The sequence below is a fragment of the Cryptotermes secundus genome, unplaced genomic scaffold, assembly GCF_002891405.2.
Source record: "Cryptotermes secundus unplaced genomic scaffold, Csec_1.0 scaffold816, whole genome shotgun sequence".
NCBI classification, from domain to species: Eukaryota; Metazoa; Arthropoda; class Insecta; order Blattodea; family Kalotermitidae; genus Cryptotermes; species Cryptotermes secundus.
The window spans coordinates 1,093,452-1,115,710 of NW_019724601.1; the positions used below are offsets into that span (position 1 = coordinate 1,093,452).

General features: G+C 36.7%; 1 protein-coding gene across 5 annotated transcripts in view; it reads right to left on the minus strand.

The window, feature by feature from the left end:
• Positions 1–22,259, minus strand: part of LOC111862456 (longitudinals lacking protein) — a 595,591-nt gene that overhangs the window by 47,711 nt on the left and 525,621 nt on the right. Inside the window, exons 5-7 of one of the 5 annotated variants that reach the window (XM_033750671.1) lie at positions 20,633–20,986; positions 18,154–18,573; positions 11,375–16,855 (exon numbers count right to left, since the gene is read on the minus strand). The exons of the other annotated variants lie outside the window; for them this stretch is intronic. Of the exons in view, the coding sequence (XP_033606562.1) occupies positions 18,197–18,573; positions 20,633–20,986 (731 nt within the window). The 3' untranslated portion in view covers positions 11,375–16,855; positions 18,154–18,196. Of the gene's footprint in view, positions 1–11,374; positions 16,856–18,153; positions 18,574–20,632; positions 20,987–22,259 lie in introns of those variants that run through there. 5 annotated transcript variants of the gene reach the window in all.

Sequence of the window (22,259 nt, forward strand, 5' to 3'; positions counted from 1 at the left end):
GAAAATGGTCCTACATAATATCAAATTATTAAAATGAGTGTAACTACAGCTGTATTAAGCATTCATCCTTTCATTTGCTGATTACCTCAATATGCTGTCACAAAATGAAAAATGATTTGACACCATACATTCCCACATGGGAGTGCTAGACCCAAGTTACCTGTAAGACATAGTAGCAAATAGTCCTGTTCCTCAGATATATTTCTCTTAAAATAAGCTGTATTTAAATAATGTAATTCATTATTTATTATGACTATCTTATGAATATATATTCCCATTGACAAAAAAGAGTATACTAAGTACAAAAGGATGTGACACTGCATATAGAGGCATCCCACAGCTAATGCCATAAGGGCAGCTGCATAGCTCAAAATTCTTATTATGACCAAACTGTGTAGGCACCTTCATACATTTCCACCTGAGGACAGAAACATGCTGACTTTCCAAAACAATGTATTCTGTTTGAAACAGCAGTGGAACTGGAACTGTGACCAGGATTGGCTCTTTCTAACACACACAATGGAGTATGTGCCAACCTGCTCTTTCAATTGAGGAAGAAAACAGATCCAATTTCACACACACTGCGATCCTACAGAATACTAGATAATGCACAATGTTCAGAAAGCCTAGAATAATTTTGGTATAAGATAAACCATCAAGACACAAATCAGGTATGTAACAACCAACATATGAGGTAGCAGTTGGCATCAATAGACAGAAGAATCCATGTCACACATTTGTCCTATTACTACAGGGTCTAATGAGTAAATATTTTACATAACCAAGAACCTAGATTACAAATAAAAAAACTTATATATGAACAATCACAACTTCTATAAATAAATTATTCCTGCACTGAGATTTTGACACAATATGTTCATTTTGTTTTTAAGTGAACAATGCATGAGATCAAATTATTACTTGCACTGTATCAAGTTTCTAGTAAATATGAAATCAATGATTTATTCAATATGACAAAACCATATCATTATAAAGAATATAAGGCAGCACTTGGTTGTCAGGCTTAGTGATTTTCTTTTTTAAATTTTAATGAATTGATGATACGATAAATAAATGAAACACAAGTGAACATACAAATACAGATCCATACGCAAACCAGTTAATGGTATGTGTCCACATGATTACCTTCTAACACCGACTCCCAGACTGAAGTGGATAGCCAACATAAAATAGATCTTGAGAGAACATAGTTATGTATTGTTTTATAATAGGTCAAACCTATACAATTCTGTACTGAATGCATGGAAAGAAGTCCAATGAAATGACTCTCTCCACATATATCTCAAATGATTATGTTCGCTCCTCCGGTGTACTTCACCACATTCTGTTCACAGAAATGCTGGCACTGATAACCATATGACACTTTGAGCTGGTTGGCACATGCCACATGGAACTGGAGGGTACTACAACACAGAGAGAATGGGAAGCATTGAGCACTGCCTTCCCCACCATTTATGTGACTTCTTTAGATGGCCTCAGTATAGTTTCACTTAAACTTTTATAGTAAAAGACAGCATACCATTAAAGGGAACAACTATTGGTATTTATTACAGAAATTGATTTCTTTTCTCTGAATCAATTAATTAGTAAGAAGCAACAGTTATAAACATGAAATATGAAATCATTCATAAACAAAAAAAAAAACCTATGGTTACTGGATGGAGACTTTTATTATCAATACAACACCTTATATTCCTTGTGCTGTGGAACATGACCAAACTCCCCAATATATCAAACTGCATTATATCACTTTACTACAATATCATGTTTTTTTTTTGTTTTTTTTTCTTTCTTTTTTACCAGAACTCCAGCATACATCTGTGACAAACACTTATGGCACTGGGAAATGACAAAACATCTGTGAGATTTGGGGTCCACACAGTAGTAACTATTAAGATTAATCTCCTCTGGGATGTGATGCCATGCAGACAAATAGATCATTACCAGCGTTTCAGAGGACCCTACTGTGCCACCATCTTCTGTGCAGAAGAGCAAACCAAGCAAGCAAATGGCATGCTTTTCTCTCTCAGTACATTAGTAAATTTCAACTAGACTACATACATTCAAGAAAAAAGTAATCTTGACATTGTCTTGTCCCAAACAGATTTGTTAAGTGTCAAAATAAATAATAAATGTTAAACAAAACCCCAAATAAAATTATGATAAAAATTATACCGGTGTAATACATTTGCAGAAGTAACAAAACTTTACATCCATACAATTCCTCTATGAGGTATCTCAAACACTTCAACTTCCATCAAGAGCACGGTAAGAAAATTAACTTGTATTCAAGGCGTTCTTCACTGATATTCTTCCCAGGGAAGAGGCAATCTCGACTGGCATTTTTTTTGTGGTTCCACTCAGTTCCTGAAGGTCAATACAGGGGATATAGCTTTAACCCTGAAAGTGCCAAGTGTTGAAAATATTGGCCTTTATACAATTGATACATATGACAAAATGTGACATCTGTTCAAATATTATCTCAATTACATAGTCGAGAAACATTTGGAGGGAGTTTTTATTCCCCATTAGTTGAAATTCTTAGGAAACTTTTATACATTATAATTACATATGACAAACTAAACTGATGGATTGGAACTATAAGAATTAAAGTTCTGACTAATGGTGTTAAAACAAATTTTCACCAAACAGAAAATCCTGCTCTAGTAACCAGGTAATGCTGAAATGTATACACAATACTTTTTGTCTCAATTTTATGTTGATGCATGTGTGGAGCAGTGGTGGGCCTATAGTTGAGTGGTGAATCTACCCACCTTCCTTGCCTCATCCTGTAACATATAAGCTACACAGTACAAGATGATTCCAAGTGAAATATCTGAACTTTTACGAATGGAGAAAACTTATCTTTGTGGTTGAGTTTTATGACTTTTATATTAATACATCATAATCTTTTAGGTCTTATTTTCATGTTCCTCTAGTTTCAGTGGTCTGACAGCACAACCTGAAGCATTCATCACTGACCCTAACTTCCACCTTCAAAACTCATTTGACATTATGTACCTACTGCAACTGATATAACATCATTAAATAACCTAAACATCAATCATTCTCCTTTAAAATAACACAGCACTTTCATACATAACACATTTTCAAACACAAATACTCGCAACAGACATTAAATATAACAATTCCTGCAAGTTTGACAGCCAGTAACTGTACATATAAATTTCTTTCTCATGCAATCTAACAGTGTGATAATTACATAATAAACTTCACACAAGTAACACAGCAATACACAAATAATTTCTGACCACTTGCTATACACTTCACAAGTAATCAGAGCATATTTATGTCTTCCAGTCAACAACATCAAAACTATATATGCTCCTCCTTTGAGAAGCAATTCAAGTAAGGCAAATGGCAAACTTTTACCCACAATTTGTAAAACACTGTAACAGAAGCAGCATAATCTTATCATACGCTGGCTTGTATACAGCTGTAATATGGCAAAAATTATGCTTTCTAATAATACTTTTAAATAACATCATATATGTTATGAGATTTGAAGTTTTCATGGCAGTGGGTATCAAAAATGCATCTTCCATTCCTCTACCTTGAAAATGGGGGCAGTAGTTTCCTGCAAAATGCTGCTATTTGTTTATTCCACCAAACTATATAGAGTCACACTGGTCAAGTATCTTCAGTGACCATAAATAAAATGATCTATGGCGTATTCTGCAAAGCATTTTGAGGGAACTCCAAGTTTGCAGACACTACTTTCCTACTATTACAATTACTATTACTATTTTCTGTGATATGATGCCATAGTCTGAGAGATCATTATCAATGTTTCAGAGGAATGGGTTCCTTCTATCCCTAGTGTAGAACCTCTTCTACCCTGCAGCAGGTTCCTCCAAAACATTGGCAATGATCTCTCTGACTATGGGATCACATCACAGAAGACAACATTCTTCAGTTTTCCTCAGTACTTAATCATTCAAATGTTTAACTGTATTCACTATCACCAATCCCGATGTTAAGATAATCAGAATGTTTTTATAAATGCAATGCATGCTAAGACTAATTCTTCAGTCATAAATAACTCTGTGGCTCTGGGACTTACTTGGGAAGTTACTAATTATTGAGCTGGTCAAAATGTCCCTGTTAAGAAACACACAAGTTCATTGCTATTCTACACCTCATTTTTAGGCATGTTATGTAAGATTTGCTCATCCTCTATCCTGTTCTTGATATCAGTAAACAACAAAATTAAATTATTCCACAGGTCAGGTAATCAGTCACATGTTTCTTATCGTTGAGGGCCAGGTCCCATCCCAAAGCAGGCCATGTAGGATAGGTGGTGGACTGGTACTAATGCAAATTTCTATACATCAACGATCTATACTCATCCATCACCATCAATGGCTGGTATAATTGTCCTGTTTACCAAACATCGTGGTTGAGTGGGGAGGCTTCCTGCTTCATGTTCAGAAGGCTTGGCCCAGAAACCAAGTATCCTTTCCAAGGTTTACTACATTTCTCCTCAGTCTGTACATGTAACTGCTTGCAATAGACCCTAAAATTATACCATGACTGTTTCCATTCACATCACATATATAACCCTTTAAAGCCAAGTGATCACTGCATGTCTGCTTTAACACACTAAAACTCTGCATTCTGCTCACACAGTGTATCTGTGTGTTCCGTATGGTTCCCACAATAAACAGCGACTGTTTCCCTAAACAGCATTAACCGGTTGGTCTTTGTTATGGAGACGTAATGTGTTTCCTATGATGTACGGACTGAATTGCTATATATTCTGCCCACACAGTGTATCTGTGTGTTCCGTATGGTTCCCACAATAAACAGCGGCTGTTTCCCTAAGCAGCATTAACCGGTTGGGCTTTGTGGAGGAGACGTAATGTTTCCTGTGAGGTATGGACTGAATTGCTATATATTCTGCCCACACAGTGTATCTGTGTGTTCCGTATGGTTCCCACAATAAACAGCGGCTGTTTCCCTAAGCAGCATTAACCGGTTGGGCTTTGTGGAGGAGACGTAATGTTTCCTGTGAGGTATGGACTGAATTGCTATATATTCTGCCCACACAGTGTATCTGCATGTTCTGTATGAATGTCAACAATGTTGTCTTTTTTCATAACAAACCTCTAAGCTTTACTTTTGTGTCTATATGATTTCACTTTGAGTAGCATTTGCATTACTAGAGTAAGGAACGCCTTTCTGTGGAATCAGATACAAGAAATATGATTTCTATATTAATACAGTCAAATTCCCCTTTATCCCAAAAGGCTGTACTATAGTTTTGTAGAGGAGGCAAAGTTTAAAAAATGCTCATCTTCTGTTACAGTTTTTCACATTTATACGTATGAGAGGTCTTCAAATGAAACCTATTCACATGTTTGGCTGAGCTCCAGTGATGTGATTATTCCAGCTGCAGTCCAGAAAGTTCTTTGCACAGGAGATCCAACAGCTGATACATCAATGGCTCATACTCCTTCACCCAGAACAATGCTCAAGTAGGTTTCATTTCAAGAAACCCTCATGTATGAAATATCTGGTGGTATCTTCTGTCAGCTTTTTCGCTTCATTATCTGTATTATCTATAGTTTTCACTTACCAGCCTTCCTGATGAATACTTAATAATAAGGAGAAAGGTCATATCAGAGAATAGCAACATAACCTACAACATGATCATAAGCTTCTACTGCCAAAGAGAATGTATGGATTATGGACGTCTGTGAAAAGCCTGTACTAACCCTTCCGATGTCATAAAAATTAACCGCAACTACTAAATTCTCTTAACATTTTCCAAATTCAGTCTTTTCTTTCAATATGGGTACAGTAAAAAGCCACCTCTGGCCGTCTCTAGGATTATTTACAAAAACTAGAACAAGAGCAATGTGAATGAATGGCAGGTTGCAGAATGTACTGTATATGACACAGAGAGATGCTTACAGAATGCTAAAATAAGTGCAGGGGAAAATCTCCAATGTGTAATATATCATACATGACATGGGAAGGATTAACAATGAAATGCTATGTGCAATGGAAATTTTACTATGTTTATGTTTAATAATTTGTACTGTCATTCTTTTTGTGAAGTAACATATTTCAAAGTGCATTAGGCTGTTAATTTTGACTGTTATGGTCATAAGCATATTAAACATTTGTTTATAGTGAATCTACATACAAGAAATTGTGTGAGAATCACTGAACTTAGCTTAGCAACATCAGATGATGAATGAAAAGGAAACAAAAGCAAACTTTATAAATGTATGAGATTTCACATTCTCGCAGTGGTGACCATGAAGAATACTGTCTTCATAGATGTGATACCTTGTAGTCTGGTACAAGTTTATCAACATTTTTGAGAGACATGCTGCTTCCATCTTCAGGGTCAAAGAATAAGCTCAACAGCAAGCATACTGCTTGCTTGTTCACTGAGTAAGCTTTATAATGCTTGTTTGGCCTACCTGTTGACCTGAAATTGGAAATAAAACCTCCAAATTGTCACTAAACTTAAACCAGCCTATACAGCACCATTACCCAGAAGACATAAATAAATTTGTTTTCTTAAACCAAGCCATCTGTTTTACTATGCAAGCCCTATCTTTTCTTTATGCATTCTCTCAATGTGTCGAGCAACATGCATTTTCTGTTTGGCACGATACGTGCAGTATGGACACTGGAACTGTGGCTCCATGCCACATTCCCACTTTTCATGATTCCTAAGAGAGCTCTTTAGCTTGTAGCCACGGCCACATCGTGGACACATGAAGCTCTTTGGGCTTTCATTTCCACGTGTAGACACTAGTAATGAGGCAGAAGGGGGCATTGCTCCCAAAAGCAAAGCAGGTACAGACGGATGTGCAGCTGACCATGTATCCCAGTCACGAACACTTCTTGAGTGTGGTGAACTCCTGCTGCTACCTGAAACATGAAGCAGGGGAAAGCAAAATGTTAATATATATCCTATAGTGAATGGTATGTATATATATTGGTGGAGATGCTCCTAAGAAAAAATATAAATTTTGGTTAGTGGTTTAACAATAGGTTTAGGCAATGTGTTCAATATCACACACCACGCAGTGACATGAAAGTTCTGAAATCACAAAGTTTTGGGTTACCAGAGAAATGAACTGTCAAGCATTAATTCACTGCATGAATGTAAGTTATGTAAGCAGGTCTTGAATAGGAGACCAGTCTTTTATTCTAGTCTATTGTATCTACTTTGTGTGTATTAATAATATTCTAATGTCACTACATAAGGTGTAGTATACTATATAAAGGAGATGGTTTATGATTTACTCTGTGTGTGTGTGTTATTCATGGAGATAACATAAAATGTCAGTCTCAATGAACAGTTCAATAACATGCAGGTCTGGAAGGGAATAAAAGAGAATGCAGGGAAAGTTAATATGACAAAGCTTATATAAAAATGATGAGATTTCTCCTTGAATTCCCAAGAGGTGCTACACTACTTAGATAATTTAAAAAATTCAGCCTATAAAAATATATAATTTTAAAATCTATAATGAGTTTCCACATCCTTTCTTTCTTCAAAGACACATGCTGACACATGATCCTATTCCCTAAGAAACTAATGTGCATTTATTCGCTTAACATTTTGAGGCCAAATTATCCAAATCAAATTTGGTTTCACAAAATTTAGAAGCGAGATATGCTTATCATACAAATGACTGACAGACTGAATGCCTACCAACATTTACTTACAGAACAAGTCAATAATTGCACAGTATGCAAACAAATACTGCAATGCTTCAATGCATTGTTACACATCTGAACATCCGCAATAACTACTGCGATCGCATTTATGTCTCATTCAGGGAAATTTAATTTCACATAACTGTACTGCCTTCTAAAAGAAGTTATTGAAGGAAAGATAGAGGGGCGGATAGAAGTGATCAGAAGACAAGGAAGAAGATGTAAGAAGATGCTGGATGACCTTGGGGACAGAAGAGGATATTTTCATTTGAAGGAGAAAGCTCTAGATCGCATCAAGTGGAGGAACTGTTCTGGAAGAGACTGTGGACATGTCATCTTGACAGATTACTGATGAATGAATGAACTGTACTGGCCACACAGTGTATTTATATGTTTTATATGATTCTCAGAATATATAGTGATTATGTAAGATTTGAGTTTCAGTTGTTTTAATTCAATGAACAGTAATTATTTCTCTAAATAGCATTAACCCAATTGATCTTTGTAATAGAGGAGCAGTATGTTTTCTGTAAGGTATGAACTGAATTTTAAACTTTATTTAGACAAATTCAGATTTCAAAAAGTTTGAGTTTCATGCTAAAGCCAAAACTTATTCATATTTATTGCATGTGATAACTCTTTTACTTGATTTATCTGTATAAATTACAGTTCAGCAGGTGTATGATCAGTACAATACCAATAACAGCCTACATTTTAAAATGCAAGTTCCTGGAGCATCTTCACCAACACATAACAATATGCAAAAGATATTTTTATCATTATCAGTTTCAGCAAGTAAACAATAGAGTAGCAAAGATTTCATGACAAACCAATGAAATTCTTTCTTCATTACCTTCATGACATTCTTAGATGGGTCTGAAACTGGAGTAGAGATTTACAGGGCTGAGAAGTGTGTCTTTCACGTCATATATGCATGACATATTTATTTTCCATTTCTGTTCTGAAGAATGTCAGTAGCCATAGATAAAGAAGTCATTTTCTTGAAGAGTATAGCTTGAAATTGTTAAATGTAGACAGAATCAAAGCAGAAGTAACCCACATTCACTTATAGCTCAATCACAAACATCAACTCAATAGATATGTTACATAATATCGCAACTAGCCTACACTATTCATGATGTGTCTTTCAGGTCCTCTGTGGAACTTCCTTTTAAAACATGAAAAGAAGAAAGTAAGTAAAGGTATTCCTGTAACAGGCCGTGAAGGCCCATAGGGTTGTGAGATGTTGAGATTCCCACATTTTTTAGACAATCAGCTCATAGATAGGGGCAAGGGTGTCGGCCCTATATACCGGCTGCCCTTTACCCCCAAGAATATTCCCTGTACCCATTTCTGTTAGAGGAAGAGTTGACCCCAGGGCCATAATGCAGCTGGAAGGATTAGGTCTACTGAAAAAATCAAATGACCTCATCGGGACTTGAACCCGTGGCCTTCCAGCTTGTAGCATAGTGCACGAGAAGTCTGCCAAACTAAACTAGGCACTGGACTAGAATGTTACATTCCACATCTAATGCTTCTTCCTCCTCTCTCAGCTCAAGGATGGCCACAAGCCTGTAGACTGGAACATGCTTTTAACACCAAATACTTGAGCTGGAAGGGTCTGTAGCAGGAGCAGCAGCAGCACATGGAAAAGAAGTGGAACACCATACTCCAGTCCAAAGCCAGATTTAGTGTGACAGTGTTTTGTTTAAAATTATATGATCTCTTACATAATAAAATAAACAGATACTGCAGTGGTCCTTTGATGAATTCAGCCTGATATGTGTAAAAATCATACTCCAGTATAAAGCGAAACTCTATCCAACAACGAAATAAACTGTTATGTCCTGCATACCATTGAATGGACCTCAAAGGGGAACCCCTACCAAACTCAGTCTCACATTTGGAATTTAAGGTTCAAATCTGATGTCAAACTGAATCAAGCAGTAAACCTCACAGAGGTACTGAGGTATAGAGAAAATACAACAGAAAATGAAGGATCTCTAACTGCACACCTTATCCAAGCTTTGTATACATCATGCCACCACCACTGATCTATGTGAAAGATACTTTGCAAATCCCAACGTCTAAAAGCCATCAATTGAAAGCCTGTACTATACCTGAGTTATATTACAGTTATATTAATAAAGTTACATGTAATAATGCTTAATTATAAGGAAAAATATATACAAAGGGCCCCCAAAACATGTTTCGAGTTTCAAAATGTTAGCTACTGACTGCCTCTGTGGTCTAGTGGTCAGAGTTCCTGGCTACAGATCAAGAGATTTGGGTTCGATTCCTGGCGCTATCACATTTTCTGAGAAGTAGTGGGTCTGGAATGGGTTCACACAGCCACACGAGGATAACTGAGGAGCTATTTCAAGGAAATAGCGGCTCCGGTCTAGAAAACCGAAACTAAGGCCGTGGGGATTCGTTGTGTTGACCATGCGATACCCTCTATCTGCTAAAGTTAGCACTAACTTCGCCGATAAGTGGCGGTCGCTCGGTCGGTATAGTTTGCTTGTGGACTAAAACCACGTAGTTTGTTGTTTGTTTGTAGTATATTCTAGCAACGGTGATACATAACTCAATGAAACAAAATTGAAAATGATGATACACATTTAGAGTTTTTGTTAGTAAAGCTAAAAATGCTGATCTCTTATAATGTGGCAGATACTGAGACAACATTCAGACCAAACATCTTTCCTGAGGATACTCTAATGTGGACCACTTGATATGCTTAAAAACTTAACTTTCCCATAACTGAAAGAAGTCTTCCAAGAGGACAGTGCACTGTGCCCTTTCAGCAGCATTGTTCAAATTATTCTAAAGGAAACATATCAAGATTGTTGGATATGAAGTGGTAGCCTTATTTTGTGGATGCTCTATATCATATTCGTACAGGCAACAAATCATAAGTTTCAGTTCTATGAACAAATGTACATTGCTTATGCTATATACAGGAAGAAATATGAGAGTATTACAATGCAGAGGTGTTCCCACAATTCCTGTTTCAAAGATTCCAAGATGATGTGCGAAGATAAAAGATATGCTACTTTACCAATATCAATGGTGAAAGCAGTACTGAATATTTTGAAAACACTTTGTACAACATACATAATACAAACATTCAAGATAATTCGCAAAGCGTTTATAACTACTTCTCCAGTTGAGATCAGTTGTTTACAGGCGCTTTGTACAAACTGTCACAACAAACCATGGTTGGGTAGTAACAATGCCATGACAAAACAGAAACAAAACATTTCTGTTTCAGCAACACTTTGAGCACATATGAATGTTATGAAATCTTACAGAGATCCTCTGATTAAGACAAATTATTTTTTTTAGCAGGACCGAAGCAATGAAAATGTGTCTTCATGAAGTTAGTAGATAAGACAAAACAATTTGAAATGTAAAGTTGGGATAACAGTACAAATGATAATGGTGATAATGTAATGTCTTATTTGCTGTTATTCAACAAAATCCAATGTAACTTCCTAAAAATTTATTAAAGAAAATGGAATGCAGTACAATCCTGCATCCTGCATAAGGTAGGTAAAATTAAAAATGGATGGAAAGCAAGGTGATAATTCTTAAAGTGTAAGATATGTGACCCTTTCAGAACAGACTAAGGACAGCAGTATTCATATTTTTATTATATTTTGTCATATCATAATTCACATTTAAAATGCCATACACAGAGTTTCCACTAGGAAGAACATTTGCTCAAACTGGAATACATTGACATTATAACCAGCACTGAAACAGATGATATAGAAATATTGTTAAATGACAAATCACATAAAATAGAAGTAGTCTCAGTTACACAGAAAATTTGTTTTTATAACTGCAGACTTTCTCACAAATACAATTTCAATTTATCACCTAAACATCAGTATTCCATACCAAATAGATTTAAGCCACATTTAGTACAAGCTCAATTGCAAGGCCATAACCAAAGTCACTCAACACATTAACAAAACAAATTCTGTAACATCTGAAGTGAATAATATACCACAATCCTCTCAGACAATTAACTGCATCAAAGTTGACTTGAAAACCAAAATTTTGGTGGCCTGTTCCATCTTCAACATATTGTCCAACCTCATTACTGCAAACTTTAACAGTGTAAGTAAACTCTAAAATATTTTGACAATGGTGTATAGCATTCAGAATTACTGAGTTTTGTACTTTGTCCATCATTTGGTATTCTAGTTTCTTAGTATCGTAGTTTTAGGTCTGTGCACGCTGTGCAGTTTTTATTGCACATTTTCTTGTTATCTCAATTCAACATAATCCCATGTCAGGTATTTATATAGTTGTAGTTATACTGACATGGGTTGTCCAGTGACTGAGGTCAGCTCTTTCTTAGGGGTCCAAGAGAATAGGTGTCTCCTCCTTTAACTGAGGATAGAAACAGATTCAGTTTCTGAAACACTGTGTTCTCTAATTTTTACAATACCAGACAATGGACAAAGTCCAAAAACCTAGTAATTCTGACAGATCTGTAAGTTACCAGAGAGATGACTGTAGAGAATATGAGTACTGCCACTAGCAAAATTCTGTACCTGTATAATGACACAGGAAAATATACAGCTGGATCAAATAACTGGTCCTTACTTTTTAACTAGACTGCCATAGGTGAACATCCTTTATCCAATGTAAGCACTACTGCTCTTGAATTAAAGAAAGATCACAACACATACACCAAATAAATTTCTGTAAAAAGTGAACAGAAACAGCGAAGAATTTCCAGTTACCTTATGTATAGACTGAAGTTTAAAATACGATGAACAGGGGGTAAAATATACTTAACTGATGCGGGTGTTTCTAATGAAACTCAAAATCTCATATTCACTCATTACAATGATTTAATTTCAAACATCAACTTCATAAACCAGGTAATGACACATACAATTGAACAAAAACAATAAAAGCCGCAATTCAAAATGTTGCTGCTTGAGAATATTTACCACTTGAAGCCAGAAAATCATCTCCATAATACTAAAAAATTCAGTTTCTAGTCAGTCTTTGAACAAAATGCACCACTTCTTCTTGTCTCATGGAAAATAGTCACAATTCTGGTCAGCCAAATAAAATTTAAATTACAAGTAAACTTCATTAACACTATAAAAACACATGATACTCCATATCTATAGAGTTCTTCACAGAAAACATACTGGGTCCTCATTATGAAGACCAACTGGATAATATCGTAGTGTGTAGAGTTGCTGCTATGCAACAACTGTGAGATGGGCAGATATACCAGGGCCGTTTCTGGGTGATGGGTTGGTAAACATTTTCCCGCAGCAACACACGAACGCAACAATAGAAGAGTTGGGTTTTCTGTGTAGTCCATGTTGAGATGTTATAAGCATGGGACAAGGTTAAAGCTTAGTCAGTCCTGTACGAGAGTCTGTGAAAAGAGGATTTGAGCCCAGAAGCAGAGGACTAGCCACTGCTGGAGCTGTTACCAGGAAACATCTAGTGACAGACTGAGAACAATAACCTGCATGCTCTAGTGAACTGTAAAGTGTGGAAATAGTGACAGTGTTACAGTCGCTTGTAGTTACAACCTGTAAGTGGTCAATAAATCAATTCACCTATCTAAACCCTGCCTACAGTCACACATACTATATGACAATACTGTATAGGAAAATAAACTCTGTTTATTCTAAAATCATACAAAAACATATAACATAATCTTGAGATAAAATGCAAAAGTTCTTTTTTTTTTTTAATTTAAAGCAGATGATAGATATAGTGACCATTCCGCTTTGAAGAGTTGATTAATAACAACTGTGTGCATTTTCTCAGAGCACAGGAATGTAAATTAGCCATCTCTGACACATGTAGAGTACAAGTGCTCCTTGCACCTTGCATATCACACAGCTTCCACACTGAACTCCACAGTGCAGGATACTGCTTCAAAACTTAATAGTTTCAAACATGACCAAAGAAATCCTTGCCGTTATAGAACCAGGAGATCACTGCCATATTCACAAAAGCCTGAAGTATCTGAATCCAATCCACATTTTCACACGCTACTTCTTTAATATCAATTTTAATATTATCCTCCAACTTGTACATAACCCTTCCAAAATGGTACCACTTGTTGAGATTTTCTCATCTAAATTTTGTATGAGATTTGAGAGTTCTCCCAGTGGTGGCTATTAATGTTACAGTCTAGGCTGCGCCACAGTTCAGGTGGTTAGTTGCTGGATTCCCACTGCGGCAGCCCAGGTCTGGTCATGTGGGATTTGTGGCACTGGGGCGGTTTTCTCAGAGTACTGGGAAAAATATAAACCTCCTGCCATCTACTGATCCCTTATGTGAACTACTAGATGCAAAGAGATGTCAAAGAATGTTAAGAGTTAAAGACTTGTCACGTGGCCATAAAGTGATGGTAAATTCATAAGCTAGTGACAGTAGATTTCCAACTTTGGATCTATATGGAAAAATTAGGAAGTTGGAAGCCTTCTGACAGAGGATAAGAAAGGATTAATGCCTACAAAGCTGCATACATATTGAAATAAAATAAAGGATTACTCTTCATATTGCTGTTTTTTTATTCCTTATCTCTTTGTAAGTTTCTATGAATTAGTGCAGTGTGTCTGATTATAACATTTAAAGGATTAAGCATAAGCACAAGCAATACAGTAGGAACCCACACTACTGAGATAACAGTATATCAATTATTAATGACTTAAAGTCGCATGTGAATGCAACATGTCTGTTGTGAGTTTAATAGGGGAAAAAAGTATGTTCACCAAAGAAATTTACCAAAAATATTGGGCTAAAACCATAGCATTCATTACTAATGTTTTGGCTACAGTTCATCTATGTAGTACTGATGACATTATGTTTAACACAGCAAGATCCTCCAGTATGAACTTCAAAATTATACAAGACTTGATAGTCTTTTCGTGACACTAAACAATAAAGTCTTCTTGGATGATCAGCTATGTCAATATGAAATTAGTACATAACATTTTGATGACTGTCTCTATCATCGGGGGTTAATACTGTGACTATATCAACCCCTGATGATGAGACTGTCTCCAAAATGTTTGCTACTAACTCCATATTGACACAACTGATTGCCCAAGAAGTCTTCACTTAACCTAAAAACCGTTAAAAAGCCTTCATTCTGATACTTTTTATGACTTGCAACGCAATTCTTCTTCTCTGAATATTTTGTCATTCTATTATCATGGAGCAACTGAACTGAACATGTACCATAACAGGAGTTCCTTTACAATGAATTACTTACACTAAAACAAGGATTATTTTTATACAAAGTTGTACCACATCATAATGAAAATATTATTATATGGACACTTATTTCATTTAAGTTCAACAACATTATCTTAGAAAACTCCTAGTATCACTTTGCAATGTTCTAAAAATACTCATATCTTCATTATTTTTTAATTGTAAGTCATTTTGTGTTTAAACTGTACACTTGCCAGAACTCTGAACATCCAATTTTCTTTTGCCAAGGCTTTGATACAAATACTACTGTTACAGTAATTTCATCAGCACGTTCACCTTATTACTATGTAAAACAGAACAAAACTTCATCTTCACACACTGATGACAAAGGCATGAAACAATGGATAATCAGGTGACCAGAACCAGTAATTATCACTCAGAAACAAGACTCAAGAAACAGATGGCAAAGTATTAGAAGTTAATATAAAACTATCACAACTCTGTCATCTTAAAATTAAACTTTCCATCATTCCACTCTATTTGAAACAGAAAACATTACAATCATAAATAAACTTCACTGTCAAGTTCTCCTTAATTCAATACATTAAGGTTAAACTTAAACAGAACAGAAAGATGAAAAATAAGCAAAGCAATGCACCTCATCATGAATGCAAATGGAGGATTGCAGGCATTCTTAACTTAGGGTATGGACATTAATAGTTACAATTTTCTGAGACAACTTTTCTTTCAGACGCATTGATACTACAAATTTAAAATAAAAGATATAAAGAATGAGAATTACATTACTAATTACACTATTTCTTCACCACTCAAACAAGTATCCATCTTACATCTACCTTGATATATAGGGGTAGCACAAATGTAGCACTACACTTTTGCTGCTGTGGCAAGTTGTATTTTCCAGAGCCTGTGAGGTTGTTAGTGAATAAGCAAGTAGTGTTGTGACCTTAATCAGTGTGTCCCTGACAGAATTTAATGGGGCATCCACACCATGGTTCTTGCTGGTAGGAACAACTGTTAACACAGTGTATAATAGTGAGGATGCAGTCTTAGACTGTAGTGCTACCTTTGTGCTAACCTGTACATTAAAAATGGCACCTATGGTGGCATGTCTTTCATTTCAATTTTCTCAGAAATCATGATGCAGAAACACAGGCACAGTAGGCCTGCTTTGTCAAATCCTTCTTAAGGGGGGTGGGGGATTATTACTGTTCAACATCTCTAAGGACAAAATTTATGTATCCCTGAACATTTTCATTACCACATTTAAAGAAGTTAGTTTGTGGGTGAAGAAACTTGCTCATTTTCAAGGTGGATCAAGCTCACTTCCATAAAAGTTGCCCCTTCTCCTATGTGGAGCCATTACGTGATCTAGCTGCACTGTATCTCAGCTTAAAAATGGTGGAGAAAAATAAAAAAAAAAAAATATGATAAGCATAATCTCTATTACACAGGAACTTTTCATTTCTACAGCAAACAAACCAAAGTTGCTACAAAAATAACTTAACCTACAGCAAAGAATATTTCAGCCATAAAAACTATAAACACTGGAACACAGTAATGTTACATAAAATACAGAAAGACAAAATACAGCCAGTGACAAAACTGTCAGATATTAGAGCACAGTCCTTTTGTCATACTGAAGAACATGTTTTATCCCATTAGATAAGTCTGCAAAATGGAGACCCAGAGTGACTAGAAACAGTCACACAACATAACACAAAGGCAATATCAAAGTAACTTTCAGTCTTTTCAGTACCACTGAGATCCAAATCCTAAGTATATCCAACATGTTTATCTCTGAATTTCAACATCTGAACTCGAAGCCATATTCAGTTCTAATTCTTCCTAGTAAATGTTGACAGCAATTAAAAAGGATTCTTCTGCCATACTGAAAACAAAAATTGCATCATTGTTATATTACAAATAATAAGGATCTGTTCTTAATAGAAAGTGAATGAATTACATTTGAAAAAAAAAATATCTTAGGCTAATGTCATATCTTGAAAAAGTATCAACTATTCATCTGAACCATTCAGCTGTTGAAAATAAATCAGAATGCTTAATTGCACAATTAATTTTGGGGCTGTGAAACCAATACTATAAGAGCCCACAAGGGTGGCCTCATAAGAATCAATATACATTTTATATTATCAAAACTGTGATAATCATGGTGTCTTTTGTGATGCAATACCATGTAGTTTGGTAGACTGTTACCAACACTGCAGGGAAACAGGTAACAACTGATGAGACTACTTGGTGTCACATACCAGAAGATAAAGTGTTTATATTCATTCCGAATCTAAAAGAAATGTGAAGGGTATGTGTAGGACACCTTGAGCTTCATGGGGTGCACCATAAGAAAAGGGTTAGGAAACTCTCTCATTGAAGATGCAGACATAGGGGAATTAATTTCTTTAAAGAAAGTTAGCCATCAAACTTCCCTCTGTAAATATAAAAAGTAAAGTAAGTAAAAGTAAAGCTATCCCTGTAAGAGGCCATGAAGGCCCATAGGGTTGTGAGACGTTGAGGGTCCCACATTATCTAGACAATCGGCTCAAAGATGGCGGTAAGGCTGTCAGCCTTACACACTGGCCGCGCTTTACTCCCCAGGAAAATTATTTATTTAATTCCTGGTATTCATTTCTGTTAGAGGCTGAGTGAACCCCAGGGCCACAGTGCGGCCGGAAGGATTAGGTGAACTGAAAAAATCCAATGACCTCATCGGTATTTGAACCTGTGACCTTCTGACTTGTAGCATTTAATCTTCTGTGTAAACACCACATAGGTAAAGCCTGTAAAGTTGCCCCTGTGCCTAATTAAGAATGCACTATGAATGAATATGGAAGGGTAGACATAGATCGACATGTTCTTAATCTCAGCACTAAATGGAGTGGGAGGTCAGCTTCATACCACAGCCAACCTCAGAGATGGAGTCATTGGTACCTCTTGGATAAGAGGCTGAGTGGGTCCCAGAATTGATAAGAGTGGTGAAGAGAAAGATTTTGTACCCTTGCCTAAACCCGCTCATATAACCTGTAACCTAATCAGTATACTGACTCAGCTATCTTGGATCTTAAAAAATTGCACAATCAACAAAAATCCATCCATGTGTCTATGCTGTTTTTTCTGGCACTTACACAAGTAAATGTTTGATCATCAACCTTACTATAATGTCATGTTACATACCTTGCTAAACATTGTCCTGAAGTACGTTTTATTTCACACATTCCTATCCGTTCGTAACATCTGTGATTTCAGATTTAACTTCCACATTTACAAAGTCTATCATATCACTATGCTGCCTGCGAATGTGGCGAATATGATGAGCTTTGCGTTTGCAACGCTGAGAGCAGTATGGGCACTGAAAAGTGGGCTCCTTGCCACATTCCCATTGCAGATGACGTCGAAGAGAGTCTTTGCGAATGTATGACCTCCCACAACGTTCACATGGAAACTTTCCGTGAGCTCGAGTAGTTTTCCTTTTTTTCGTCCCTTTTGATTCTATTTTAACCCTGAAATCTGCAGGAGGATCCAAACCTGTCACGACTTCATAAGATGTCATGGACCAACCAGTCATAGACTTTGAATCTTCATCACTGCTGTGTTCTGCAACAGGAAATACCAGAAGGAAGTCAGGACATGCTGCAAGAGCCTTGATTTTGGGAAGATCATGGTTCAAACGTAGTTGTGCCAACACATACACTGTAACAGGCATAGTACCTTCTTGTGTGGGACATAAACATAACTCTCGAACATTACATCCCACCTGCAGATAACATCATCCCACATGAAAGTTGACACCGAACAATCCAATACTGTTCGCACAGCAATACATTTTGCTCCGTCTTTTCTCCCAAGAGTTTTAACAGCAAGGGATTGTAACTTATTATTTAGTACATCTCAATATATCAGTTTGGGAGGTTATACAGAGGAACATCAGACTTATCATTTCAAGGAAACAGACCTATGGGACTAACCACAACATGATGGATCAACCAAGTATCGAAAGACATTGAGGAAAGAGACACAAGCTGGCAATAAATCGAAAAGGAAGGAAGATAAGAAAGAAGAGACTGGAGACTTTTTGACCATCAACCTATAAAATGGAGATAATGTGTCTGGGTAAAGGAAAACACAGATTAAGTCACCCTTATCTGAACCACCTGACTGGCAACATGGTATCAAGGATCATTCTAGTTTCCCTCTGATAATGTAGTTACATATCTTGCAGACTATCAATTCCTCTAATATCAGATTAACATAATACAGGTCTGGAGTAAAACAATACCTGCTAACAACATACAGACTCCCAGAAAACAGTATTTTCTCTACAATCATTGAAGTCAAAGTACAAAGGGCTGTCTGGTCTTAAAATATAAGAATAGCTTCTCTGACAGAAACAAGGGAAGATACAATAAATACTATATACTGCCACAACAGCCACAGAGTCTCTCTGATCTGTCCAAGCTCCCATGCACATCATCCTGGGGGATACTCAGCCAGGGTAAGAAGTAATCAACACAAAGCTCTGTAAACTAAATACCAGTGTTTTTCATAACTGTGCTTTCTATTAACCCTTTGCCACCCTTTTTATTACCAACCTAACCCCACAAAGAAGAAGAAGGAGGAAAAGAAGAGAATTTGGTACATCCAGCCATCTATTGTCCATATACACTAACTATTAGAAGAGATGTCAAAGAATGTAAACAACAAAGCCAAAACACTTTGCATGTGACCACAGTGTGGTAGTAAGGCCATGCCATAGCTAAAGCGGTTAGCCGCTGGCTTCCCACCGCGGTGGTCCGGGTTCAATCCCGGGTCTGGTCAACTGGGATTTGTGGTGGACAAAGTGATGCTGGGGCAGGTTTTCCCCGAGTACTTCAGTTTCCCCAGCCAATCTTCATTCCACCTGATTCTCCATCATCATAATCACCTGGGGCAGGTACAATAGGCCAATCGGTGGCCGACATGCCGAGTCGACCCAACTGGACTCCACTCCCCACTATGTGAATTAAAAAAAATTAGTGTGGTAGTAAATGTGTGAAACTGGTGGTGGAAGGATCCTAATAGGACAGGATAGTTCAGCTGTCACAAGACTACCAGCAGAGGGTAGTAAGGGTTTAACAAACACACATGAATTACAAATAAGAGAAAATCAGCATCATGGAAAATCTAGCAGAAACTGTCTTAATGCCTCAGTTAGTTCATTAGTAGGGAAACGGTTATAAAATGACCAAAGTTCTGATTAATTTATGCTGATACCATGCTGCAACTTGTGTATGACGATATGGGGTGGGCCATTCATGATGCTGTCAGTAGTTAAGATTATACTGCATTCAATGGTACGATAACTGATGATTTTGAAAGGATTTGACAGGAAGCAGTTGTGGCTTAATTGATGTACTATCCCAGCATCTGCTTGGTGGAACTGGAGAAAACGATTAAAAACCTCAATCGGATCTATAGGTGCCATAATTCACAATACGTGTCTCCCAAATACAAGTCTACAGCATTATCACTAGCCTGCAGGTTTGATATCATAAGTAATCTACATTCTCCATCAATGTTGGTATTCTATGACACAAGTGTGCCTGTCAGGTACACCAACTGTATAATTTAACAATGCTGTCCTAGTCATTTATTGTCTCCATGGTTCTGGAATCACCTTTTGTATCTACCACATCTATCATGTGACTATGCTGCCTCTGAATGTGACGAATCTGGTGTGCTTTGCGCTTGCAACGTTGCGGACAGTATGGACATTGAAAAGTTGGCTCCTTGCCACATTCCCATTGCAGATGACGCTGAAGGGAGTCCTTGCGAACATATGACCTTCCACAACGATCACAAGGGAATACTCCGCGAGCTCGTGCAGATGTGCTTCTTTGCATGCCACGTTTTGAAGATTTAGATGCCTTCTTGACAACTGTCAAATCTGAATGAGCCAAACTTTCCAAGACTTTACCACAAGTCATGGACGAACGAGACCAACGTTTGCTATCTCCATCAAAGCTGCTATCTGAAAAAGGAAATACCAACAGAATTTTAGAACCTGTTCTCATCTGTTTAAGGTCATATTACAAATGAATAAAGTTCAAATGGTAATAAAAATGTTTGTATCCCAGTTAAATCTAAACCACATTTTGAGATCTTAAGTTCTGACACCAGTGACTATGACAATTGCTGTCTTCTTGTATGTAAGGCTGTGTAGTCTGACAGAAGCTAGCTGATGGAGGTAGATAGTTCCTCCAAAATGTTGGTAAACTTCCACCACATTACATGGCATCACATTCCAGAAGATAACAATCTTCCTAAACCAATAAACCACCTTCTTTCTTCCTCAGGCATACTTTTAAGATTTACAATGCAATATGCATTAGGCAGCAAAGATCTTTCTTTTAAATACCAATAAGCATAATAAGATTTGATCCACAACACATCAATTAATTCATTAAAATCACTATCTTAAAATAATTCCAAATTTGTAAGAACTCCACATACTTTTTGGATGTAAAATTCCCAGGTGTCTTTAATGCTGAGGATACAGCAATACAGCAAGTATTTCTAGTCATCTCATTTTATTTATTTCATAAATGACAAATCCATGAAATACACAATCTGAAATTAGTTCCACTCCATAACTTACTGCAATATGTGACCAATATTCTAAAACCAAATAAATATATCAGAATAATTCAAAGGAAACCTGTTTGGGGGATTGTTCTGGATGTACGTGTAGTGGCCAGTAAAAATATTACCACTTGAGCTAACTTGCTCAATCCAAAGTTCTTACTTAAAGAATACTTCTTTGCCGACTCCAAGGAAACTGAATTCATGCACAGGGCCACATGATTGCCTGACTGACTGTGTCTGCTAGCAGTGCCACACCAGAACAACCTTCGCAAATGTATTCCTTTCGTGTGCCTCTGAGTCAGAGAATGCAGATGTGTATTCATAAGGTAAGTTACAAACATATTATTGGAAATTGGGTTCATATCTTAACACAGCCTCCTCCTTTCTCAATACTTTGGACAAACTATAGTTTTACCTGCTGTTTTACATTAATCTGAAATTTGAAACCTCACTCTAAAGGAAAAATATACCTTGAGGGTGTTTGTGATCAGGATGCCGGAGAGAATACTGTGATATATAAAGGAGGAAATAACAGGAGAGTGTAGAAAATTCTACAGCAAGGAGCTTTATAATTTGTAGGATTTGAGCTTCTCACAACAGTGGCTATAAGGAGTTCTATCTTCTGGGATATAACGCTCTGTCAACCAATGTTTTGAAAG